This window comes from Heptranchias perlo, chromosome 25 (genome assembly GCF_035084215.1).
Source record: "Heptranchias perlo isolate sHepPer1 chromosome 25, sHepPer1.hap1, whole genome shotgun sequence".
In the NCBI taxonomy this organism is placed as follows: Eukaryota; Metazoa; Chordata; class Chondrichthyes; order Hexanchiformes; family Hexanchidae; genus Heptranchias; species Heptranchias perlo.
The window spans coordinates 47,924,739-47,951,805 of record NC_090349.1 but is presented as its reverse complement, the minus strand read 5'-3'; the positions used below and the strand labels follow the sequence as shown (position 1 = coordinate 47,951,805).

Genomic DNA, 27,067 nt, shown 5'->3' with positions numbered 1-27,067 from the left:
CCAGCACCTCCCTCTCTGTAATATGTACACTCCTCAAGACATCACTATTTATTTCCCCAAGTTCCCTAACATCCATGCCTTTCTCAACCGTAAATACCGATGTGAAATATTCATTTAGAATCTCACCCATCTCTTGTGGTTCCGCACATAGATGATCTTGTTGATCCTTAAGAGGCCCTACTCTCTCCCTAGTTACTCTTTTGCCCTTTATGTATTTGTAGAAGCTCTTTGGATTCTCCTTTGCCTTATCTGCCAAAGCAATCTCATGTCCCCTTTTTGCCCTCCTGATTTCTCTCTTAACTCTACTCCGGCAATCTCTATACTCTTCAAGGGATCCACTTGATCCCAGCTGTCTATGCATGTCATATGCCTCCTTCTTCTTTTTGCCTAGGACCTCAATCTCCCGAGTCATCCAAGGTTCCCTACTTCTACCAGCCTTGCCCTTCACTTTATAAGGAACGTGCTTACCCTGAACCCTGGTTAACACACTTTTGAAAGCCTCCCACTTACCAGACGTCCCTTTGCCTGCCAACAGACTCTCCCAATCAACTTCTGAAAGTTCCTGTCTAATACCATCAAAATTGGCCTTTCTCCAATTTAGAATTTTAACTTTTGGGCCAGACCTATCATTCTCCATTGCTATCTTAAAACTAATGGAATTATGATCACTTGTCCCAAAGTGATCCCTCACTAACACTTCTGTCACCTGCCCTTCCTTATTTCCCAAGAGGAGGTCAAGTTTTGCCCCCTCTCTAGTCGGGCCATCCATATACTGAATGAGAAATTCCTCCTGAATACACTCAACAAATTTCTCTCCATCCAAGCCCCTAATGCTATGGCTGTCCCAGTCAATGTTGGGAAAGTTAAAGTCCCCTACTATTACCACCCTATTTTTCTTGCAGCTGTCTGTAATCTCCTTACATATTTGCTCCTCAATTTCCCGTTGACTATTTGGGGGTCTGTAGTACAATCCTATCAAAGTGATCTCTCCCTTATTTTTCAGTTCTACCCATATAGACTCAGTGGGCGAACCCTCGGATATATCCCCTCTCACTACTGCCGTGATGTTCTCCCTAATCAAGAACGCAACTCCCCCTCCTCTCTTACCTCCTGCTCTATCTTTCCTATAGCATCTGTACCCTGGAACATTGAGCTGCCAGTCCTGCCCCTCCCTTAGCCATGTTTCAGTAATAGCTATAACATCCCAGTCCCATGTACCCATCCATGCCCTGAGTTCATCTGCCTTGCCCATCAGACTTCTTGCATTGAAATAAATGCAGTTTGATCTAGACTTCCCTTGGTCTTTGCCCTGCTTTCTCAGACCATCTGTCCGGTCATGTTTTGTACACTCTCCCTTACTGCCTTTTGTTTCTGTCACCACTTTACTTCCCACTGACTTCCTGCATCGGTTCCCATCCCCCTGCCACATTAGTTTAAACCCTCCCCAACAGCACGAGCAAATACTCCCCCTCGGACATTGGTTCCAATCCTGCCCAGATGCAGACCGTCCAATTTGTACTGGTCCCACCTCCCCCAGAACCGGTTCCAATGGCCCAGGAATTTGAATCCCTCCCTCTTGCACCATCTCTCAAGCCACGTATTCATCCTAGCTATCCTGTCATTCCTACTCTGACTAGCCCGTGGCACTGGTAGCAATCCTGAGATTACTACCTTTGAGGTCCTACTTTTTAGTTTAACTCCTAACTCCCTAAATTCAGCTTGTAGGACCTCATCCTGTTTTTTTACCTATATCGTTGGTACCTATATGTACCACGACAACTGGCTGTTCACCCTCCCCCTCCAGAATGTCCTGCAGCCGCTCCGAGACATCCCTGACCCTTGCACCAGGGAGGCAACATACCATCCTGGAGTCTCGGTTGCGTCCGCAGAAACGCCTGTCTATTCCCCTTACAATCGAGTCCCCCATCACTATAGCTCTGCCACTCTTTTTCCTGCCCTCCTGTGCAGCAGAGCCAGCCACGGTGCCATGAACCTGGCCGCTGCCACCTTCCCCTCGTGAGCCATCTCCCACAACAGTATCCAAAACGGTATACCTGTTTTGGAGGGAGATGACCGCAGGGGACCCCTGCACTGCCTTCCTACTCTTCCTCTGTCTGTTGGTCACCCATTCACTATCTCCCTCAGTAATTTTTATCTGTGGTGTGACCAACTCACTGAACGTGCTTTCCACAACTTCCTCAGCATCGCGGATGCTCCAAAGTGAGTCCATCCGCAGCTCCAGAGCCGTCAAGCGGTCAAACAATAGCTGCAGCTGGACACACTTCCCACAGGTGAAGGAACCAGGGACACAGGAAGGATCCCTGAATTCCCACATCCCACAAGAGGAACATGACACGGCTCTGGGATCTCCTGCCATGACTTAACCCTTAAGTTAGCTTGCCACTTATCAGCCCAAGCCTGGATGTTGTCCAGGTCTTGCTGCATGCAAGCATGGACTGCTTCATTATGTGAGGGGTTGCGAATGGAACTGAACACAGTGCAATCATCAGCGAACATCCCCATTTCTGACCTTATGATGGAGGGAAGGTCATTGATGAAGCAGCTGAAGATGGTTGGGCCTAGGACACTGCCCTGAGGAACTCCTGCAGCAATGTCCTGGGGCTGAGGTGATTGGCCTCCAACAACCACTACCATCATCCTTTGTGCTAGGTATGACTCTAGCCACTGGAGAGTTTTCCCCCTGATTCCCATTGACTTCAATTTTACTCGGGCTCCTTGATGCCACACTCGGTCAAATGCTGCCTTGATGTCAAGGGCAGTCACTCTCACCTCACCTCTGGAATTCAGCTCTTTTGTCCATGTTTGGACCAAGGCTGTAATGAGGTCTGGAGCCGAGTGGTCCTGGCGGAACCCAAACTGAGCAGGTTATTGGTGAGTAAGTGCTGCTTGATAGCACTTCCATCACTTTGCTGATGATTGAGAGTAGACTGATGGGGCGATAATTGGCCGGATTGGATTTGTCCTGCTTTTTGTGGACAGGACATACCTGGGCAATTTTCCACATTGTCGGGTAGATGTAGCTGTACTGGAACAGTTTGGCTGGTGATGCAGCTAAATGGTGATAAATTAGGAACTGTAGAGGAGCAAAGAGATTCAGGAGTCCAAGTACATAAGCCATTAAAAGCTAGTAGACAAGTACAAAAATCTATCAAATAGGCTATTGGAATGTTGGCCTTTATCTCAAGGAGGCTGAAATACAAAGTGGGGGAAGTTATGCTTCAGCTGTACAGAGCCTTGGTCAGACCCTATCTGGAGACTGTGTTCAGTTTTGGGCACCGCACCTCAGGAAGGATATATTGGCCTTGGAGGGGGTGCAGCGCAGATTCACCAGAATGATACCAGGGCTTGGAGGGTTAAATTATGAGGACGGGTTGCATAAAATTGCCTTGTATTCCCTTGAGTTTAGAAGATTGAGGGTTGATCTGATCAAGGTGTTTAAAATATTAAAAGGATTGGATAGGGCAGATACAGAGAACCTATTTCCTCAGGTGTGGGAATTCAGAACAAGGGGACATAATCTTAAAATTAGACCTAAGCCTTTCAGGAGCGAAATCAGGAAGCACTTCTTCACACAAAGGGTAGTAGAAATCTGGAATTATCTTCTCCAAATAGCTGTGGATGCTGTGGATCAATTGGAGCTTTTAAGACTGAGATTTTTCTTAGGTAAAGGTATCAAAGGAAATGGAGCAAAGGCGTAAAATTAGACTTTAGGTACAGATCAGCAATGGTCTAAGCAGACGGATCTGGCGGAGCAGGCTCGAGGGGCTCATTGGCCTCCTCCTGTTCCTATGTTTCCGTGTTATAACTTACTATGTAAGTGTCTTGAGCCATGTTTTACATTAAAGGTGACATATAAATGGGAGTTGTTAATATTCCAAAGGGAGATTAGTAGCTTGGCATGAGGCTATGTTTAATCCAGATGATCATGGGTGTACATTTATACTGATAACAGTAAAAAAAAAAGTACAGGTTGCAGCCAAGATCTGTGTATGGAAAGGACTATTCGACCATCGAGTGGGAAGAGTGCTGCAAAAGAGATCTATAAAAACCCAAAATTTTGATACTCAAAAGCATTATACAACCCAAGCTTGCTGAATCAAAACCTGTGCTTTTGTCTGTCCAACAAGAAAAATCACCACACTATGCACCGTTTGCTCTTATGCAGAAAAGCCCAACAAGGGGAACAAATATTTGAAAGTCAGCTCATCTTCCTGTAAAGATCTTCCAGAAGATGCTGTCTCATCGAACTTGGCACAAAAGAAGATGGTTGTGGTTGTTGGAGGCCAAACGTTTCAGTCCCAGGACATTGCTGCAGGAGTTCCTCAGGGCAGTGTCCTCGGCCCAACCATCTTCAGCTGCTTCATCAATGACCTTCCCTCCATCATAAGGTCAGAAATGGGGATGTTCGCTGATGATTGCACAGTGTTCAGTTCCATTCGCAACCCTTCAAATAATGAAGCAGTCCGTGCCCAGATGCAGCAAGACCTGGACAACATCCAGGCTTGGGCTAATAAGTGGCAAGTAACATTCGCGCCAGACAAGTGCCAGGCAATGGCCATCTCCAACATGAGAGAGTCTAACCACCTCCCCTTGACATTCAATGGCATTACCATCGCCGAATCCCCCACCATCAACATCCTGAGGGTCACCATTGACCAGAAACTTAACTGGACCAGCCACATAAATCCTGTGGCTACAAGAGCAGGTCAGAGGCTGTGTATTCTGTGGCAAGTGACTCACCTCCTGACTCTCCAAAGCCTCTCCACCACCTACAAGACAGAAGCCAGGACTGTGATGGAATACTCTCTACTTGAACAGCACTGAAGAAGCTCGACAACATCCAGGACAAAGCAGTCTGCTTGATCGACATTCCATCCACTAGCTTAAACATCCACTCCCTCCACCACTGGCGCACTGTGGCTGCAGTGTGTACCATCTACAGCAACGCAGCAACGCGCCAAAGCTTCTTCGGCAGCATCTCCCAAACCTGCGACCTCTACCATCTAGAAGGACAAGGGCAGCAGGTGTATGGGAACACCATCACCTCCAAGTTCCCCTCCAAGTCGCACACCATCTCGACGTGGACATTTATCACTGTTCCTTCATCGTCGCTGGATCAAAATGTTGGAACCTCCTACCTAATAGCACTGTGGGAGCACCTTCACCACACAGATTACAGCGGCTCAAGAAAAAGGTCCATCACCACCTTCTCAAGGGACAACTAGGGATGGGCAATAAATGCCGGCCTTGCCAGTGACACCCACATCCCGAGAATGAATATACAAAAAGTTGTGATGTCTTCATTGGATATGCAGACGGCATGAGCTGGCATTCAGTGATGTTGCCCATGAAGCATCTGTACAGGACTGCTGTCAGGCGGTCAAGATACCAAAGTCGTCTTCATCACAACTTCGTTGCCTCTTAAAAACCTGACTTTGGGTCAGGAGCAACTTGGTGAATTGTGCTAATTTGTGAGCTAGAGACCCTCCTAACGTGAGCACATCACACATCAACACCATTCAAACCTCCAAGAAGGATTAGAAGTTCTCATTAGGCTCATTAGAGACTGTTATTTTGATTAGTACAGGGGAATACAGTGAGATACTTACCCTGTACATGATTAACTGCATTGCAGTCTTTGCATAAACTGATAGGATAAATTGTCCTTTGTCCCTAATGGCTGAAAAACATTAAAATTGAATATTTAATAAAACTTGGAAATAAAAGGTAAATATTGTAATAATTGACACTAGTTTCTCATTTTACAGAGAGTACAGACCAAAAGGCAACATAACCTTTAATGAGAATTACACCGTTTCATATCGTGTATATCGCCAGTTTCATTTTGATCCTGAACGGTCAGCTGGGAATGAAAGTGATGAACTTGTCTTGCCCAACATGCTTGCTTTGGTAGGTCTCAACCACGTCAGGCTGAATAAGATTTAAATGACGGCAGCGACAGAATCCAATGCAGATGTTGATTAATAATATTACAGGTTCACAAACCTCAATAAATTTACATGTGAGTGGACAAACTCTGAGGATTTTTGAAAATAATATACTTATGGCCTGCTGAAATAATACTTGGATATTGGAGAGGGTGCCAAGGAGATTTACTAGAATGGTACCAGGGATGAGAGACTTCAGTTATGTGGAGAGACCGGAGACTCTGGGTTTGTTCTCCTTAGAACAGAGAAGGTTATGGGGAGATTTAATAGAGGTGTTCAATATCATGAAGGGTTTTGATAGAGCACATAGGGAGAAATTGTTTCCACTGGCAGGAGGGTCGGTAACCAGAGGACACAGATTTAAGATCATTGGCAAAAAATCCAGAGGAGAGATGAGAAATTTTTTTACACACCGAGTTGTTATGATCTGGAACACACTGCCTGAAAGGGTGGTGGAAGCAGATTCAATAATAACTTTCAAAAGGGAATTGGATAAATACTTGAAAGGAAAAAAGTTCAGGGCTCTGGGGAAAGAGCAGGGGAATGGGACTAATTGGATAGCTGATCATATCTGGCACAAAGGAAGATGATCCAGATTCTGGCCTTATTGGTATCTCGCCTTCCTTTGCTCCACCCGGAGGCTGTGCCTGCAGTCACCCAGGTCCCACTCTCTGCAATGGTGTCCCTAAATTCCTTCAGATCCCCACCTTCCACTTCTCCTTTTAAGACCCTCTTTAAAACCTGTGGGATAACGGGCGTAAAATGGGTGCATTGAGGACCAATTTCAGGCACCAACAACATGCGCCCAAGAATGCCTGAAATAAGTCCGACCTATAAATTATCTGTTCCCCTCACTCCTCTGTGATGCATTGGGTTATTTCTACATTATGATGCTATATAAATCACATTCTTTCTTTCAATGCCTGTGATACTGTATTTAAAATACATTCTCCTTCCCAACCTAAAACTGCAGTGTCTGCTTAGACTCCTGCATTTTCTTTAGAATCTGGTATCACATGCACCAAATTCACTGCTGGTCTCAACAAATGACTCATGAGTTTATATCATCTACTAATATTTTTAAATATTGTTGTTTGTTTTAACTTTAGGGCGTGGCAATATTGGCTGAGAAACTCTCTCCATTCATGAAGGTCATGTTCAATGCTGCCATGAAGGAGTTTAATCAGACGGCTTTCTTCAAAAAGACTGTACAGGAGATAATGTGGGGATATGATGACGAACTTATTAACTTCCTTAAAAAACTCTTCCCAAACCTCCTCCCCTTTAAGGACAAATATGGTTTGTTTGCAGATGTGAGTATCACTCGTCAGGTGCAGGTAGGAAGAGTTTGTAGGTTTCAAAATTTAGTAAAATGATCAAACACGGAACATAAGAATTGCTGGACGAGAAAAGACCAGGGTCCACCCAGTTCACCTTCTACCATCCTGGTAGTTGCCGATACAATGATAATGGAGTTGTTGACTAATCATAGCAATCAATCTCTATCAAAGAGTCTACAACAGACCCAGACATGAGGCGAGGAAAATCCCCAATGGTGGAGAGCTTTGGGAACCATAAGTCCAAAGTCACTTGTTCATCCCAAACCTCTTATACTCACCACATGTCGTCTCAAATTACTCATATACTGTACCCCAAAATGTTATTTTCTGAAAGAAGTCTCTCTAATTTGTATTTGATTCAATACGAACTGCTTCCACCAACTCCCCGGGGAGCTTGTTCCATAGATTGACCACTCGCTCACTGAAATAATGTTTCTGCAGATTAGTTTTGAATTTACCCCCTTCAGGCGCAGGCCGTGTCCTCTGGTTCTACTGTACTGGACAAGGTGAAACAGCTTATCATGGTCCCTTTATAAACCAAAAAACAGCAATCATGTAGCCTCTCAACCTTCTCTTTTCCATTGTAAACAATTTTACAACACCAAGTTATAGTCCAGCAATTTTATTTTAAATTCACAAGCTTTCGGAGGCTTCCTCCTTCGTCAGGTGAAAATGTGAAAATGAAATCCTCGAAATGAAATCGCATTTATAATTCACAGAACAATGCTTGGTGAGTACAGACAGTTTTTTCAACTGCCCGTTGCCAAGGCAATCAGTGTGCAGACAGACAGGTGTTACCTGCCAGGTCTCACAGAATATACAAATCACCAAAAAAAAAACAACAAACAAAAAAAACAGAGATAGAGAGGTAGAAACATAGAAAAGACAGCAACTGACCCGTTATATTAAAAACAGATAACATTTGTTCGCTGGTGGGGTAACGTGTAGCGTGACATGAACCCAAGATCCCGGTTGAGGCCGTCCTCATGGGTGCGGAACTTGGCTATCAATTTCTGCTCGACGATTTTGCGTTGTCGTGTGTCTCGAAGGCCGCCTTGGAGTACGCTTACCCGAAGATCGGTGGATGAATGTCCATGACTGCTGAAGTGTTCCCCGACTGGGAGGGAACCCTCCTGTTTGGCGATTGTTGCGCGGTGTCCGTTCATCCGTTGTCGCAGTGTCTGCATGGTCTCGCCAATGTACCATGCTCTGGGGCATCCTTTCCTGCAACGTATGAGGTAGACAACGTTGGCCGAGTCACAGGAGTATGAACCATGCACCTGGTGGGTGGTGTCCTCTCGTGTGATGGTGGTATCTGTGTCGATGATCTGGCATGTCTTGCAGAGGTTACCGTGGCAGGGTTGTGTGGTGTCGTGGACGCTGTTCTCTTGAAAGCTAGGTAATTTGCTGCGAACGATGGTCTGTTTGAGGTTGGGTGGCTGTTTAAAGGCGAGTAGTGGAGGTGTGGGGATGGCCATAGCGAGGTGTTTGTCCTCATTGATGACATGTTGAAGGCTGCGGAGTGAGAAGATGCCCAATTTACATAATCACTCCTCATAATCCAATCCCTCCATCCCCTCAATCATTCTAGTTGCTCTTCTGTATCCTATCAATAGCTGCAATATCCTTTTTGTACTGTGGGGACAAGAGCTGTACGCAGTATTCTGTGTGTGGTCGCTCCAATGATTTATAAAGTGTCAGGATTACCGTACTCTTTTGGCTCAATATTGACCATTTAATACATCCCAACATCTGATTTGCTTCACTCTCTGCCACTGGGCAATAGTGCAATCGCTTCAATTTATTGTCAATCAGGATCCCCAGATCGCATTCATTTTCCAACGGAGATTCTGTTATTTCAACAGAACAAATTAAATAGAAGTAATTAAACAGATTTTTATTTCAATATGTTTGATTGGAGAATAAATATCAATGCTCCAATATCTGTGTAGGCAAGTGAGAGGATATTGGGAACCTGCAAAAAGCGCCTTGGAATGAGTGGCATCTCCAGAGTGCCCCAAGGGGAGAACTCCGCAGACCTGGAGAGAGGCAGCTCCTCTAGCGGTGACTGAGGATCAGCCTGTGGTATCTGAGGATCGGCCTGTGGTATCTGAGGATCGGCCTGTGGTATCTGAGGAACGGCCTGTGGTATCTGAGGATCGGCCTGTGGTATCTGAGGATCGGCCTGTGGTATCTGAGGATCGGCCTGTGGTATCTGAGGATCGGCCTGTGGTATCTGAGGATCGGCCTGTGGTATCTGAGGATCGGCCTGTGGTATCTGAGGAACGGCCTGTGGTATCTGAGGATCGGCCTGTGGTATCTGAGGAACGGCCTGTAGCACCTTCCCATGTGCTGTCATCAGTCAATTTTCCTGATTTATACTTTGTCCCCAGTTAGGGGACCTGTAAACTACTCCCACCAGTGTTTTCTGCCCCTTGTTATTTCTGAGCTCCACCCAGACTGATTCTACATCCTGATTTTCTGAACTAAGATCCTTTCTCAATACTGTCTTTACCTCATCCTTCATTATCAGGGCGACCCCCCCACCCCCGCCCCCCACGCTCCTCCCCCCACCTTTTCCATTTTGCCTATCTTTTCTAAAAGTCAAGTACCCTGGAATATTTAGTTCCCACCCTTGGTCACCCTGCAACCATGGGCTCGATTTTTGGACGTCCGAGCGGGTGGGTTCGTGGCGGGGGGCTCCGAAAATCGGGGATTCCAGGGGCGGGTCCGGAGCCCGGCTCCAACCCGCCCACTTCCGGGTTCCCCAGTGATGCGCGCGCAGCCCCCGCATGCAGGACTCCCGCCGGCAATTAAAGCCGATGGGATGCCACTTAAACCAATTAATGTGATAGTTCAGGTCGTTAGCAGACCTGATTTGTAGGATATTTTAGGAGGGGTGGGATTTTCATCTCAACTGAGCGTATTTCCCAGACTGGGGGAAACACTCCCAGTTGAAATGGACGTGTTGCAGCCATCAGCCTGTGGCAGCTGCAAAGGTCCATTTGACAGGTGGGTGGGGGGAGACCCTCACTCATTGCAGGAGGCCACTTTGTCACTTTGGACAAAGTTTGGCCTCCACCACCCTCCTCCTAACAATAAAATTCACCAACTTGCACACTTACCCCGGTGTCCAGACACATGTACCTACCTTGCGGACCCCCTCAGGTGTACATCTTCCGGATGGGGGCCGCTGTAGCTGCCGTCATGACCTCCTCAGAGGACGAACAGCATCACCAGCCTCGCCGGCCACGCCGTCCACCTCTGACACGTGGAGCTCCACAACACAGTGCTGTGACACATCCACCTGCACAGCAGGAGGGAGGGCAATCGCAGAGAGAGATGCATCACAGAAGGCACTACCCTCGTCACAGGGTCTACAGACCGAGGCTCAGCTTCCTGGACCTCTCTGAGCAGCAGTGCACACGGAGGCTCAGAGTCACTGACATGTAGTCGTGGACATCTGCAGCCTCCTTCACGCCGAGCTGCTCCCGGCTGGCCCGAGCACCATCCTATTACCTGTCGCTGTCAAAGTCACCACTGCCCTCAACAACTTCTCCTCCGCATCCTTCCAGGGTGCCACCGGGGACATCGCCGATGTCTCTCAGTCGTCTGCGCAAAAGAGCCCTGCAAATACACCTACACCCACTCTGCAGTGACACAATGGATGGCATCAGTTGTGGGTCTTCATGGTGATCCTCAGGAAAGGGCATTATTGCACAAACCAGACAAGATTCGCAAAGATGTGGCAGTAGTGGTGACAATATAATATGTAATGTGAGTTGATTATAAATCAAATATAAGTAAAAACCATGACAAACCCTCAAACACCCTTGTGCATCCCCTTCATGCTCACGACACGTTTGCCTTACGCTTCCTACTGCACAGATGTGATGCATGCCCTGTAGCTGCAGCACAGGTAGTGGCAGGTTGAGTGAGGCTGGCCGTGAGAGAGATGCACGAGAGGGTGAGTATGAGATAGAGCCATGAGATTGTATGAGGATTGAGTTGAGTGGTAGTGGTGGGATGAGTACTGGCGAGGTGAGTAAGTGCAGGTAAGATGAGGATGAGGTTTGAGTGGGTGTGAGGAGTGATGTGACAGAGTAGTGTTGGCAGTGCAGAAGGAGATGTGGGGTGGGGGCGGTGATGTGGCAGACGGAGTGTAGGGGAATGAGTAAGTGTACTCACTTTGGCTGACCTACTTAGGTCATTGAAGCGCCTCCTGCACTGTATGCAGGTGCGCGATATGTTGGTGGTGCTGGTGACCTCCTCTGCCACCTCGAGCCAGGCCTTGGTGGCAGAGGCAGGCCACTTCCTCCCGCCCGCCGGGGAGAAGATCTCTGTCCTCCCCCTCCTCCTCACCCCATCCAGTAGGACCTGGAGTGAGAGATCATTAAACCTGGGAGCAGCCTTCCCCCTGGGCTGCTCCATGCTGTAATTTTGCCTACTTTCTGCAGCATCAGTCAGTGGAGGACTGCCCCTTTAAATAGGGCTCTTCCAGCTGACAGCCTATGATGGGGGTGCGCAGACCGCCCGCTGCGCAGCTTTCCAGCGCAAAACCAGGAAGCCAAGGTAAGTGGCTTCAATTAGGCTGCGATCGCGTGCAGAGCACCCCGAATTCACTGGGCGCGTTACCCACACGCCCATTCGGCCCCCCGCTGCCAACCAGCCTCCCTCCTAATATCAAGCCCCATGTCTCAGTAATGGCTACTAGATCAAACCGATTTATCTTTATTTATGCCATTAATTCATCTATCTTGTTACGAAAGCTTTATGCATTCAGATACAGCGCCTTTAATTTTAACTTTTTACTTTTTTCACTGACGTAACCTTAGTCACTAATGCCCTATTACCTTTTCAAACTCTCTGTCTCTTCCTGACACATTCTGCTTGTTTTTACCCAAATCACTACTCTGCTCTACAGCCTTGACTTTTTAGACTAATAAAATTATCTTTAGCTGAACCCACCCCCCTCATTAGTTTAAAGCCCTATCTACCGCCCTAGTTATTCGATTCACCAGGACACTGGTCCCAGCCCCGGTTTAAGTGAAGCCCGTCCCAATGGAACAGCTCCCTCTTTCCCCAGTACTGGTGCCAGTGCCCCATGAATTCAAACCCCCGTCTCCCACACCAATCTTTCAGCCACACATTTAACTCTCTGATCTGTTTGTCCCTGTGCCAATTTGCGCCTGGCTCAGGTAGTAATCCAGAGATTATTAACTTTGAGGTTCTATTTTTTAATTTGGTCCCCAGCTCCTCAAACTCCCTCAGCAGAACCTCATTCCTAGTTCTACTTAAGTCATTGGTTCCTACCTGAACCACAACAACTGGATCCTCCCCCTCATGCTCCGAGTTCTTTTCCAGCTGCGAGGAGATGTCCTTATTCCCAGCACCGGGCAGGCAACACAGCCTTCGGCACTCCTGATCACGATTGCAGAGAACAGTGTCTACCCCCCCCCGACTGTACTGTCCCCTACCACTCTACATTCCTTTTTACTCCCCCCACTTGAATGGCCTCTTGTACTACAGTGCCGTGGTCAGTTTGCCCATCCTCCCTGCAGTCTTTGTTCTCATCCACACAGGTAGTAAGTACCTCGTACCTGTTAGACAAGGGCTGAGGCTCCTCCATCTGTGTATTTATTTCAATCCCTCTAGTGAATTAAAAAATGGGATTTGGTGAGACTGAGAACATTGTAGGAGGCCTGGGAAATGAGCCAGAACCTGTTCTGTACAAGTGTGTTGTGTCAATTCACTATTTTACATCGGTACATGCACTGGACTGACTGAGACAGGCAGTTCCTCAGAGGACTGGTCTCATACTGGACTAATAATCCAGAGAACGTGAGTTCAAATGCTGCCATGAATTCAGTTTTACTTAATGTTTCTATCTATTCTTCAGTCTCTTCACCAGTTCCCACTTTCCCCAAAAGAGAACCACAAAGTAGCTGATTGAGGTCGAAGACCGCTCGAGTAAACCACCGTTAACAGGACTCCCCTCCAGAGCCTGCAATTCAGGACAGTGGACAAAGTTGGTGAACACCTCAAAACCCTCCTAATACTGACCCACAGATATCCACTCAAAGGGGTACGATCATTTTGTGGTTCTGTTACGGGACCAGTAATCTAGGCCTAGACTAATAATCCAGAGAACGTGAGTTCAAATCTCACCATGGCAGTTGGGGAATTTGAATTCAGTTTAAAAAATTTGGAAATAAAAATCTGGTTTCAGTAAAAGTGACCATGATGCTGTCGGATTGTCATAAAAATCCAATCGGTTCACTTTAGGGAAGGAAACCTGCCGAACTTACCTAGTCTGGCCGATTTGTGACCCCAGTCCTCACACCAACGTGGTTGACTCTGAACTGCCCTCTGAAGTGGCCGAGAAAGACACTCAGTATCAAACCGCTATAAAGAATAAAACGGGATGGACCACTTGGCTGGCACCGAAGCATCGGATAAGGATACAATGAAGTCCCAGCCCATTCGACCTGGCAAAGCCCCCTCGTTAACATCTGGGGACTGGGGCTAAAGTAGGGAGAGCTGTCCCACAGACTAGTGAAGCAACAGCCCGACATAGTCATACTCACAGACTCATTTCTATCAGCCAATGGCCCAACTCCTCCATCACCATCCCTGGGTATGTCCTGTCCCACCGGCTGGACAGACCCACGAGAGATGGGGGCACAGTGGGCGTGGCCCTGGGCGTCCCCAACATTGAAATATTCAACGTCCCCCAACATTGCCTCTGGACCCAGCGAAGTCTCATGGCATCAGGTCAAACATGGGGAACGAAATCTCCTGCTGATTACCACCTACTGACCTCCCTCAGCCGATGGATCAGTCCTCCCCCATGTTGAACATCACTTGGAGGAAAAACTGAGCATAGCAAAGGCACAGAATATACTCTGGGTGAGGGTCTTCAATGTCCATCACCAAGATTGGCTCGGTAGTACCACCACTGACCAAGCTGGTGGAGTCCTGAAGGACATTGCTACCGGACTGGGCCTGTGGCAGGTGGTGAGAGAACCAACATGAGGGAAAAACCTACTTGACGTCATCCTCACCAAACTACCTGTCACAGATCCTTCTGTCCATGACAGTATTGGTAGGAGTGACCCCCATTGCACAGTCCTTGTGGAGACCAAGTCCCAACTTCACACTGAGGACACTCTCCATCATGTCGTGTGGCACTACCGCCATGCTAAATGGGATAGATTAAGAACAGATCAAGCAGCTCAAAACTGGTCATTCATAGAATCACAGAAATTTACGGCACAGAAAGAAGCCATTCGGCCCATCCGGCCAAAAAAGAGCTATCCAGCCTAATCCCACTTTCCAGCTCTTGGTCCATAGCCTTGTAGATTACGGCACTTCAAGTGCACATCCAAGTACTTTTTAAATGAGTTGAGGGTTTCTGCCTCTACCACCCTTTCAGGCAGTGAGTTCCAGACCCCCACCACCCTCTGGGTGAAAAACATTTTCCTCAGCTCCCGTCCAGTCCTTCTACCAATCACTTTAAATCTATGCCCCCTGGTTATTGACCTCTCTGCTAAGGGAAATAGGTCCTCCCTATCCACTCTATCTAGGCTCTTGATAATTTTGTACACCTCAATTAAATCACCCCTCAGCCTCCTCTGTTCCAAAGAAAACAATCCCAGCCTATCCAATCTTTCCTCATAGCTAAAATTCTCCAGTCCTGGCAACATCCTCGTAAATCTCCTCTGTACCCTCTCTAGTGCAATTACGTCCTTCCTGTAATGTGGTGACCAGAACTGTATTCAATACTGTAGCAGTGGCCTAACTAGTGTTTTATACAGTTCCAGCAAAACCTCCCTGCTCTTATATTCTATGCCTTGGCTAATAAAGGAAAGTATCCCGTATGCCTTCTTAACCACCTCATCTACCTGTCCTGCTAACTTCAGGGATCTGTAGACATGCACTCCAAGGTCCCTCACTTCCTCTACACCTCTCAGTATCCTCCCATTTATTGTGTACTCCCTTGCCTTGTTTGCCCTCCCCAAATGCATTACCTCACACTTCTCCAGATTGAATTCCATTTGCCGTTTTTCTGCCCACCTGACCAATCCATTGATATCATCCTGCAATCTACAGCTTTCCTCCTCACTATCAACCACATGGCAAATTTTTGTATCATCTGCAGACTTCTTAATCATGCCCCCTATATTTAAGTCCAAATCAATAATATATATCACAAAAAGCAAGGGACCTGGTACTGAGCCCTGTGGAACCCCACTGGAAACAGCCTTCCAGTCACAAAAACACCCGTCGACCATTACCCTTTGCTTCCTGCCACTGAACCAATTCTGGATCCAACTTGCCACTTTCCCTTGGATCCCATGGGCTTGCACTTTTTTGACCAGTCTGCCATGCGGGACCTTGTCAAAAGCCTTGTGAAAATCCATGTAGACCACATCAAACCCTCATCGACCCTCCTTGCTATCTCCTTAAAAAATTCAATCATGTTAGTCAGACACGACCTTCCCTTAACAATTCCATGCTGACTGTCCTTGATTAATCTGTGCCTTTCTAAATGAGGGTTTATCCTGTCCCTCAGAATTGATTCAAATAATTTGCCCACCATCGAGGTTAGAGTGACTGATCTGTAATTACTTGATCTATCCCTTTCTCCCTTTTCAAACAACTGTACAACATTAGCAGTCCTCCAATCCTCCGGCACCATGCCTGTAGCCAGGGAAGATTGGAAAATGATGGTCAGAGCCTCCGCTATTTCCTCCCTTGCTTCTTTTAACAGCCTGGGATACATTTCATCCGGGCCTGGTGATTTATCTACTTTCAAAGATGCTAATCCCCTTAATACTTCCTCTCTCACTATGTTTATCCCATTGAATAGTTCACACTCCTCCTCCTTAACTACAATCTCTGCATCGTCCCTCTCTTTTGTGAAAACAGACGCAAAGAATTCATTAAGAACCATACCCACATCTTCCGCCTCCACACTTTTGGCCTCGAATACGCCCTACTCTTTCTTTAGTTATCCTCATGCTCTTAATATATTTATAAAACATCTTTGGGTTTTCTTTGATTTTACTTGCCAATGTTTTTTCATGCCCTCTCTTTGCTTTCCTAATTTCCTTTTTAATTTCACCCCTGCACTTTCTATACTCCTCTAGGCTTTCTGCAGTATTGAGCTCTCAGTGTCTGACGTAAGCTTCCCTTTTCTGCCTTATCTTACCCTGTATGCTCCTTGATGTCCAGGGGGCTCTAGATTTGGCAGTCCCACCCTTTTTCTTTGTGGGAACATGTTTACTCTGCACCCCTTGAATCTCCCCCTTGAATGTCTCCCACTGCTCTGACACTGATTTACCTTCAAGTAGCTGTTTCCAGTCCATTTTTGCTAAATCACTTCTCAGCTTAGTAAAATTGGCCTTTCCCCAATTGAGAACTTTAACTCCTGTTCTATCTTTATCCTTTTCCATAACTACGCTAAATCTAACTGAACTTTGATCACTACCACCAAAATGCTCTCCCACTGATACTCCTTCCACCTGCCCAGCTTCGTTCTCTAAAACTAAATCCAGAACTGCCCCCTCTCTTGTTGGGCTTGCTACGTACTGACTAAAAAATTCTCCTGAATGCAATTTAAGAATTTTGTGCCCTCTACACCTTTTACACTGATTGTATTCCAGTTAATATTGGGGTAGTTGAAATCCCTTATTGATCCCTCTGCTAAAGTAAATAGGTCCTCCCTATCCACTCTATCTAGGCCCATCATAATTTCATACACCTCAATTAAATCTCCCCTCAGCCTCCTCTGCTCCAAAGAAAACAACCCCAGTCTATCCAATCTTTCCTCATAGCTAAAATTCTCCAGTCCTAGCAACATCCTCGTTAATCTCCTCTGTACCCTCTCTAGTGCAATCACATCTTTCCTGTAATGTGGTGACCAGAACTGTTCGCAGGACTCTAGCTGTGGCCTAACTAGTGTTTTATACAGTTCCAGCATAACCTCCCTGCTGTTATATTCTATGCCTCGGCTAATAAAGGAAAGTATCCCGTATGCCTTCTTAACCACCTCATCTACCTGTTCTGCTACCTTCAGGGATCTGTGGACATGCACTCCAAGGTCCCTCACTTCCTCTACACCTCTCAGTATCCTCCCATTTATTGTGTATTCCCTTGCCTTGTTTGCTCTCCCCAAATGCATTACCTCACACTTCTCCGGATTGAATTCCATTCACCACTTTTCTGCCCACCTGACCAGTCCATCGATATCTTCCTGCAGTCTACAGCTTTCTTCCTCACTATCAACCACACTGCCAACCTTTGTATCATCTGCAAACTTCTTAATCATGGCCCCTACATTTAAGTCTAAATCACTGATATATACCATAAAAAGCAAGGGACCTAGTACTGAGCCCTGTGGAACCCCACTGGAAACAGCCTTCCAGTCGCAAAAACACCCGTCGACCATTACCCTTTGCTTCCTGCCACTGAGCGAATTCTGGATCCAACTTGCCACTTTCCCATGGGTTTTTACTTTTCTAACCAGTCTGCCATGTGGGATCTTGTCAAAAGCCTTGCTAAAATCCATGTACACTACATCAAACGCACTACCCTATCGACCCTCCTTGTTACCACCTCAAAAAATTCAATCAGGTTAGTCAGACACGACCTTCCCTTAACAAATCCATGCTGACTGCCCTTGATTAATGCGTGCCTTTTTAAATGACGATTAATACTGCCCCTCAGAATTTTTTCCAATAATTTGCCGACCACCGAGGTTAGGCTGACTGGCCTATAATTACTTGGTCTGTCCCTTTTTCCTGTTTTAAACAACAGTACAACATTAGCAGTCCTCCAATCCTCCAGCACCACGCCTGTAGCCAGAGAGGATTGGAAAATGATGGTCAGAGCCTCTGCTATTTCCTCCTTTGCTTCTCTTAACAGCCTGGGATACATTTCATCCAGGCGTGGCAATTTATCTACTTTCAAATATGCTAATCCCCTTAATATTTTCTCTCTCACTATGTTTATCACATCCAATATTTCGCATTCCTCCTCCTTAACAACAATCTCTGCATCGTCCCCCTCTTTTGTGAAGACGGACGCAAAGTATTCATTAAGACCCACATCTTCCGTCTCCACTCATAGGTTACCTTTTTATAGGAACATAGGAACAGGAGTAGGCCATTCAGCCCCTCGTGCCTGCTCCGCCATTTGATAAGATCATGGCTGATCTGTGATCTAACTCCATATACCTGCCTTTGGCCCATATCCCTTAATACCTTTGGTTGCCAAAAAGCTATCGATCTCAGATTTAAATTTAGCAATTGAGCTAGTATCAATTGCCGTTTGCAGAAGAGAGTTCCAAACTTCTACCACTCTTTCTGTGTAGAAATGTTTTCTAATCTCGCTCCTGAAAGGTTTGGCTCTAATTTTTAGACTGTGCCCCCTACTCCTAAAATCCCCAACCAGCGGAAATAGTTTCTCTCTATCCACCCTATCTGTTCCCCTTAATATCTTATAAACTTCAATCAGATCACCCCTTTTTGGTCTCTAATAGGCCCTACACTTCCCTTAGTTATCCTCTTGCTCTTTATCTATTTATAAAATATCTTTCAGTTTTCCTTGATTTTACTTGCCAATCTTTCTTCATGCCCCCTCTTTGCTTTCCTAATTTTCTTTTTAATTTCACCCCTGCAGTTTCTATACTCCTCTAGGTTTTCTGCAGTATCGAGCTCTCTGTGTCTAACACAAGGTTCCCTTTTCTGCCTTATCCTACCCTGTATGCTCCTTATCATCTAGGGGGCTCTAGATTTGGGAGTCCCACCATTATTCTTTGTGGGAACATATTTGCTCTGATCCCTCACTATCTCCTCCTTGAATGGCTCCCATTGCTCTGACACTGATTTACCTTCAAGTAGCTGTTTCCAGTCCACTTTTGCTAAATCACATCTCAGCTTAGTAAAATTGTCCTTTCCTCAATTGGGAACTTTTACCCCTGGTCTATCTTTGTCCTTTTTCATAAACCCAACTGAATTATTATCACTACCACCAAAATGCTCTCCCACTGATACTCCTTCCACCTGCCCAGCTTCATTCCCTAAAACTAAGTCCAGAACTGCCCCATCTCTTGTTGGGCTTGCTACGTACAGGCTAAAAAAGTTCTCCTGAATGTATTTTAAGAATTCTGCACTCTCTGTACCTTTTACACTGATTCTATCCCAGTTAATATTCGGGTTGTTGAAATCCCCCACTATTGCTGCCCTATTGTTTTTCCACTTCTCAGAAATTTGCCTACATATTTGCTCTTCTATCTCCCTCTGACTATTTGGGGGTCAATAGTCACTCCCAGCAGTGTGACTGCCCCTTTTTTGTTCTTCAGTTCAGCCCATATGACCTTATGTGATGATCCTTCTAACATATCATCCCTCCTCACAGCTGTAATTGTTTCTTTATTGCCACAACCCCTCCTTTTTTTTATCCCCCTCTCTGTCTCGTCTGAAAACACTGTAACCAGGAATGTTGAGCTGCCATTCCTGCCCTTTAAACCATGTTTCTGTAATAGCTAAGATATCATACTGCCACGTGTCCATTTGTGCCCTCAACTCATCTGCCTTATTCACTAGATTCCTTGCATTGAAGTAAATACCATTAATCACTACCACTTTTCTAGCCTTTGTTTCCTCTGCCTTCCAAACTCACTAATTTTCTGCCTTCCATTTCCAGCTCTGCTTCTCTCCCTTCTGAATCTACGCTCCGGTTCCCATCCCCAAGTTAGTTTAAACCCTCCCCAAAAGCACTAGCAAACCTTCCTGCGAAGATATTGGTCCCGGCCCTGTTGAGGTGCAACCTGTCCGGCCTGTACAGGTCCCACCTCCCCCAGAACTATGCCAATGCCTCAGGAATCTAAAGCCCTCCCTCCTGCACCATCTCTCCAGCCACGCATTTATCTGCACTACTCTCCTATTTCTATACTCACTAGCGCATGGCACCGGGAGTAATCCGGAGATTACTACCTTTGAGGTCCTGCTTATTAATCTCTTTCCTAGCTCCTTAAAATCTACCTGCTAGACCTCATCCCTCTTTCTACCTATGTTGTTGGTACCAATATGGACCATGACCTCCGGCTGTTCACCCCTCCCCCCCTTCCAGAACCTTCTGCAGCCGCTCAGTGACATCCTTGACCCTAGCACCAGGGAGGCAATATACCATCCTGGAATCGCATCTGCCGCTGCAGAAACACCTGTCTGCTCCCCTAACTATAGAATCCCCATCACTATTGCTTACATCTGAGCCACCCGTGGTGCCGTGGACTTGACTCTGGCTGCACTCCCCAGAGGAACCATCACCTTCACCAGTATGAACTGAATACCGGTTAGAGAGCGAGATACACTCAGGGGATTCCTGCACTACCTGCCTGATTCTCATTGTCCATCTCGCGGTCACCCTGTCCCTCTCTGCCTGCACTCTCTTAGCTGTGGGGTGACCACCTTCTGAAACGTGCTATCCACGTAGCTCTCAGCCTCGCGGATGCACTGCAGTGATGCCAGCCACTGCTTAAGGTCCGAAATCTGGAGCTCGAGCTCCTCCAGCTGACGACACTTCCTGCACCTGTGGCCGTCCAGGACACGGGAAGCGTCCTGGAGTTCCCACATGGCTCAGGATGTGCATTTGACGGGACTGAGGTGCCCTGCTATGCCTCGATTTATTAGACTACTAACTAAATGTACCAGAAATAAACTTAAGACTTGTTCCTGATCTGGACAAAAAAAACCCAAAACACTCACCAGCTACTCACCAATCAGTTCCTTCCCTTGTGCTGACATCACCTTAGATGTTTTTTTACTTGACGCATGGGCTCCTCTGCTGCCGCTCTCTACGCCTCCGACTCCTGCCTCTTTAATGGGCTGTTCCCTCTCCTCTCAATCTCAGGCCTCCGCTTCTGTTATGCTGCGCTCCCAGGCCTCTCCTTTCGCTCCCAGGCCTCTCCTCTCAATCTCAGGCCTCCGCTTCTGTTATGCTGCGCTCCCAGGCCTCTCCTTTCGCTCCCAGGCCTCTCCTCTCAATCGCGGGCCTCCGCTTCTGTTATGCTGCGCTCCCAGGCCTCTCCTCTTGCTCCCTTACCTTGAACCATAGAAACATAGAATGGTTACAGCACGGAAGGAGGTCATTAGGCCAATCGAGTCCATGCCGGCTCTCTGCAAGAGCAGTCCAGCTAGTCCCACTCCTCCACCTCCAGACTCTCCTTTTATGCTCTGCCTTCAGGCCGCTCCATGAGGCGCTGTGGGCCATCAGCAGCAGCAGAATTGTATTTCACCACAATCTGTAATGACATGGCCCGGCATATTCCTCACTCATCCATCACCACCAAGCAAGACGACCAACCCTGGTTCAATGAGGAGTGTAGAAGAGCATGCTGGGAGCAACACCAGGCATACCCGAACATGAGGTGCCAACCTAGTGAAACGACAACACAGGACTACACGCAAAGCTAAGCAGCGGAAGCAACATGCTACAGACAGAGCGAAGCGATTCCACAACCAACGGATTAGGTCAAAGCTCTGCAGTCCTGCCACATCCACCGGTGGTGGACAATTAAACAACCAATGGGAGGGGGAGGCTCCGTGACCATCCCCATCCTCAATGATGGCAGAGTCCAGCACGTGAGTGCAAAAGACAAGGCTGAAGCGTTTGCAACCATCTTCAGCCAGAAGTGCCGAGTGGATAATCCATCTCGGCCTCCTCCCGAGATCCCCACCATCACAGAAGCCAGTTTTTAGCCAATTCGATTCACTCCACGTGATATCAAGAAACAGCTGAATGCACTGGATACAGCAAAGGCTATGGGCCCCGACAAGATCCCAGCAGTAGTGCTCAAGACTTGTGCTCCAGAACTAGCTGCGCCTCTAGCCAAGCTGTTCCAGTGCAGCTACAACACTGGCATCTACCCGCCAATGTGGAAAATTGCCCAGGTGTGTCCTGGCCACAAAAAGCAGGACAAATCCAATCCGGCCAATTACCGCCCCATCAGTCCACTCTCAATCATCAGCAAAGTGATAGAAGGTGTTGTCCACAGAGCTATCAAGCAGCACTTACTCACCAATAACCTGCTCACCGATGCTCAGTTTGGGTTCTGCCAGGACCATTCGGCTCCAGACCTCATTACAGCCTTGGTCCAAATATGGACAAAAGAGCTGAATTCCAGAGGTGAGGTGAGAGTGACTGCCCATGACATCAAGGCAGCATTTGACCGAGTGTGGCACCAAGGAGCCCTAGTAAAATTGAAGTCAATGGGAATCAGGGGGAAAACTCTCCAGTGGCTGGAGTCATACCTGGCACAAAGGAAGATGGTTGTTGGAGGCCAATCATCTCAGCCCCAGGACATTGCTGCAGGAGTTCCTCAGGGCAGTGTCCTAGGCCCAACCATCTTCAGCTGCTTCATCAATGACCTTCCCTCCATCATAAGGTCAGAAATGGGGATGTTTGCTGATGATTGCACAGTGTTCAGTTCCATTCACAACCCCTCAAATAATGAAGCAGTCCGTGCCCACATGCAGCAAGACCTGGACAACATCCAGGCTTGGGCTGATAAGTGGCAAGTAACATTCATGCCACACAAGTGCCAGGCAATGACCATCTCCAACAAGAGAGGGTCTAACTACCTCCCCTTGACAGTCAATGGCATTACCATCGCCGAATACCCCATCATCAACATCCTGAGGGTCACCATTGACCAGAAACTTAACTGGACCAGCCATATAAATACTGTGGCTACGAGAGCAGGTTAGAGGCTGGGTATTCTGCGGCGAGTGACTCACCTCCTGACTCCCCAAAGCCTTTCCACCATCTACAAGGCACAAGTCAGGAGTGTGATGGAATACTCTCCACTTGCCTGGATGAGTGCAGTTCCAACAACACTCAAGAAGCTCGACACCATCCAGAACAAAGCAGCCCACTTGATTGGCACCCCATCCACCAGCCTAAACATTCACTCTCTTCACCATTGACGCACCGAGGCTGCAGTGTGCACCATCCACAGGATGCACTGCAGCAACTCGCCAAACCTGCGACCTCTACTACGTAGAAGGACAAAGCCAGCATATGCATGGGAACACCACCACCTGCACATTCCCATCCAAGTCACACACCATCCTGACTTGGAAATATATCGGCCGTTCCTTCATCGTCGCTGGGTCAAAGTCCTGGAACTCCCTACCTAACAGTACTGTGGGAGAACCTTCACCACACGGACTGCAGTGATTCAAGAAGAAGGCGGCTCACCACCACCTTCTCAAGGAGCAACTAGGGATGGGCAATAAATGCCGGCCTCGCCAGCGACGCCCACATCTCAAGAATGAATTGGAAAAAATAAGACCCACAAAAACTTTGGGTTCTCATTGCTGGCTGTTGGAGGTCAGGTTATGTATCTCCTAGTGTAGGTCAGAAGGCAGCAATCCAATCACGGTAAAAGGAGTATTAGTGATGGTGAGAATAATTAGAAGCTACTTGTATATTGTTCTTTGGCTACTGGCTCCGATAAGATGGCTCTCCCCCATCAAGGTAAAGCTACTGAACGTTTCTTCGTCGGGGTGAGGATGACCCTTGTGTCACTGAGCCCTGCAAGCCCGTTCCTGCAGGAGGCCAGCTTGACATAGCCCCCCCTCCACAAACTCTGACCATGATCTTCGTAGTGACAACTGGACGCAAGGTCATGGGTCATGCACACTACTATGCTGCCCACCATGTGACATTCACCCCTGCAACATGCAGTACGTTGCAGGAATTCAGCAGGGCATTTTACTGCAGCTGATTGCTCATTATAAAGTAAACGCAGGAGCCAGGAGATGGGCTTGGTAAGCTCACCCTCCTGAGACTCTGCAGCTAAAGGTGTCTGAAGGTGGGAGATGCGGTGAAGAGATCAGTAATACATCCTAATTTCCTGATGGTAAGTTGACTGTAAATGCCCCTTAATGTGAGGAGTAAAGGATCTAACGGCCTCTTTGATTCTGTTACAGTTGAACAACACAGACACTGGATTATTCACAATTAATACAGGAGTTGATGACATTAATAAAGTCCATAGAGTGAACACATGGAATGGCGCTAACAAGGTAACAGTACCTCCTGAGGATGGGGAGTGAGCAGTTTATAGACTAATGGCAGTGAGGGGTGCTGAACCCCGACTCCTTCAGGGTTTCTGTATTTCCATCTTTCTGTGTGATAATATCGATCAAGCATCATATTTGAAACCTTTATTTTGTATGTCATGAAATGTGACTCATTATAAATGCGCTTCTCACATTCCAGGTAAACTACTGGCACTCTGCGCAGTGCAACATGCTAAATGGAACAGCAGGAGAAATGTGGCCTCCATTCATGGATCCATCAGACACATTAAAGTTTTTTAGTCCAGACGCCTGTAGGTACGAATCGAAATGTAATCAGCAAAGATTTGTGAGACACACGTAATGGTTGTAAATGCAGTGAGTGCTTGGTAAACGGTATTAGTTCATATTGTAAAGGGGTTCAGGTGGGGGCAGCAGAGAAATGCAATTGAGGGAGTCAAAAAGTACTTGTTTTAACTATTTACCAAAGGGAGAGCTTTAGTGATGCCAATCATGGGATGGGAACTGTTTCTTGTCTGTCTTCAGACATTAATCACACATGCAGAATCTTAAATAACCCCTCCAAATAGTTTCCTTCTTGGAGGCAAGAGTTTCTAACGTGGCACAAGATGGGACTGGAAAATGTTGTGATTCTATCTTCAGTTCCTGATCTCAACCAGAGGCACTGAGCAAAATAAAAAAAAGATAGTCATACATCTCACAATAAATGGGGGGCTTCTCCCAGATCTTCAGGAGTGGGGGGCTTCTTTCAGATGTTGGTAAATTGGGGGCTTCTTCCATAGCAGGTACAGCACAGGAGGAGGCCATTCAGCCCATCATGCCTGTGCCGGCTCTTTGAAAGAGCTATTCAATTAGTCTCACTCCCCTGCTCTTTCCCCATAACCCTGTAAATTTTTTCCCTTCAAAATATTTATCCAATTCCCTTTTGAAAGTTACTATTGAATTTGCTTCCACCACCCTTTCAGGCAGCGCATTCCAGATCATTACAACTCACTGCATAAAAAAATATTTCCTTATGTCGCTTCTGGCTCTTTTGCCAATCACCTTTAATCTGTGTCCTCTGATTACCGACCCTTCTGCCACTGGAAACAGTTTCTCCTTATTTACTCTAGCAAAACCAATTGTGATCTTGAACACCTCTTATCAAATCTCCCCTTAACCTTGCCTGCTGTAAGGAGAACAAGCCCAGCTTCTCCAGTCTCTCCACATAACTGAAGTCCCTCATCCCTGGTACCATTCTAGTAAATCTCATCTGCACCCTCTCTGATGCCTTGACATCCTTCCTAAAGTGTGGTGCCCAGAACTGGACACAATACTCCAGCTGGGGCCTAACCAGTGTATTATTTTGTACTCTATGCCTCTATTCATTAAGCCCAGGATCCCATCTACTTTTTAACAGCCTTCTCAACTTGTCCTGTCACCATCAAATATTGTGTATGTGCGCCCCCAGGTCTCTCTGTTCCTGCACCTCCTTTAAAATTGTACCATTTAGTTTATATTGCCTCTCTTCATTCTTCCTACCAAAATGCATCATTTCACATTCCTCTGCATTAAATTTCATCTGCCATGTGTCTGCCCATTTCACCAGTCTGTCTACGTCCTCCTGAAGTCTGTTATTATTCTCCACATTGTTTACTACATTTCCGAGTTTCGTGTCATCTGCAGACTTAGAAATTATACCCTCTATACCCAAGTCCAGGTCATTAATATATATCAAAAAGAGCAGTGGTCCTAATACTGACCCCTGGGGAACACCACTCTATACTTCCCTCCAGTCTGAAAAACAACCGTTCACCACTATTGTCTGCTTTCTCTCTTAGCCAATTTTGTATCTATGCTGTCACTGTTCCTTTAATCCCATAGGTTTTAATTTTGCTAACAAGTCTATTATGTGGTACTTTATCAAATGCCTTTTGAAAGTCCAAGTACACACTACCCTCATCAACCCTCTCTGTTACTTCATCAAAGAACTCAAATCAAGTTAGTCAAACACAGTTTTCCTTTAACAAATCCATGCTGACTTTCATTTATTAGCCCAGACTTTTTCAAATGTCAATTAATTTTGTCCCAGATTATTGTCTCTGAAAGTTTCCCCACGACCAATGTTAGGCTGACTGGCCTGTAATTGCCTGGTTTATCATTTCCCCTTTTTTTGAACAGGGGTCTAACATTTGCAATCCTTCAGTCCTCCAGCACCGTCCCCATATCTAAGGAGGATTGGAAGATTGTGGCCAGAGCCTCTGCAATTTCCACCCTTGCTTCCCTCAGTAACCTAGGATGCATCCCATCTGGACCGGGTGACTTATCTACTTTGAGCACTGCCAATTTTTTAAGTACCTCCTCTTTATCTTCTTATAGTGGGGTGGCTTCTTCCAGATGTTGGTAATGGGGGCATCTTCCAGATGTTCATAAGTAGGGGGGGGCTTCTTCCAGATGTTGGTAAATGGGAGGCTTCTTCAAGGTGTTGCTAAATGTTCACACAATTTTCTGCCAGCAGATTTTGAATAGTTTATTGAAGGTGGGGTATCCCACCTGACTGTGTTTAATGTTTTGTGGATTTTGCTGAGCAATGGTCACTTCCATGGGTGTTGGATAACTTTGTGTTAATATGATATAAGTGGCAATAAATGTGCTGTTCAATTAACAG

At 46.7% G+C, this 27,067-nt stretch overlaps 1 protein-coding gene across 1 annotated transcript in view; it reads left to right on the top strand.

Annotated features, from left to right (window-relative positions):
- LOC137342332 (scavenger receptor class B member 1-like) overlaps nucleotides 1-27,067 on the top strand; it is an 83,833-nt gene that overhangs the window by 31,110 nt on the left and 25,656 nt on the right. The window contains exons 4-7 of the mRNA XM_068006269.1: nucleotides 5,790-5,931; nucleotides 7,079-7,282; nucleotides 24,310-24,405; nucleotides 24,602-24,717. Of these exons, the coding sequence (XP_067862370.1) occupies nucleotides 5,790-5,931; nucleotides 7,079-7,282; nucleotides 24,310-24,405; nucleotides 24,602-24,717 (558 nt within the window). The remainder of the gene's footprint in view (nucleotides 1-5,789; nucleotides 5,932-7,078; nucleotides 7,283-24,309; nucleotides 24,406-24,601; nucleotides 24,718-27,067) is intronic.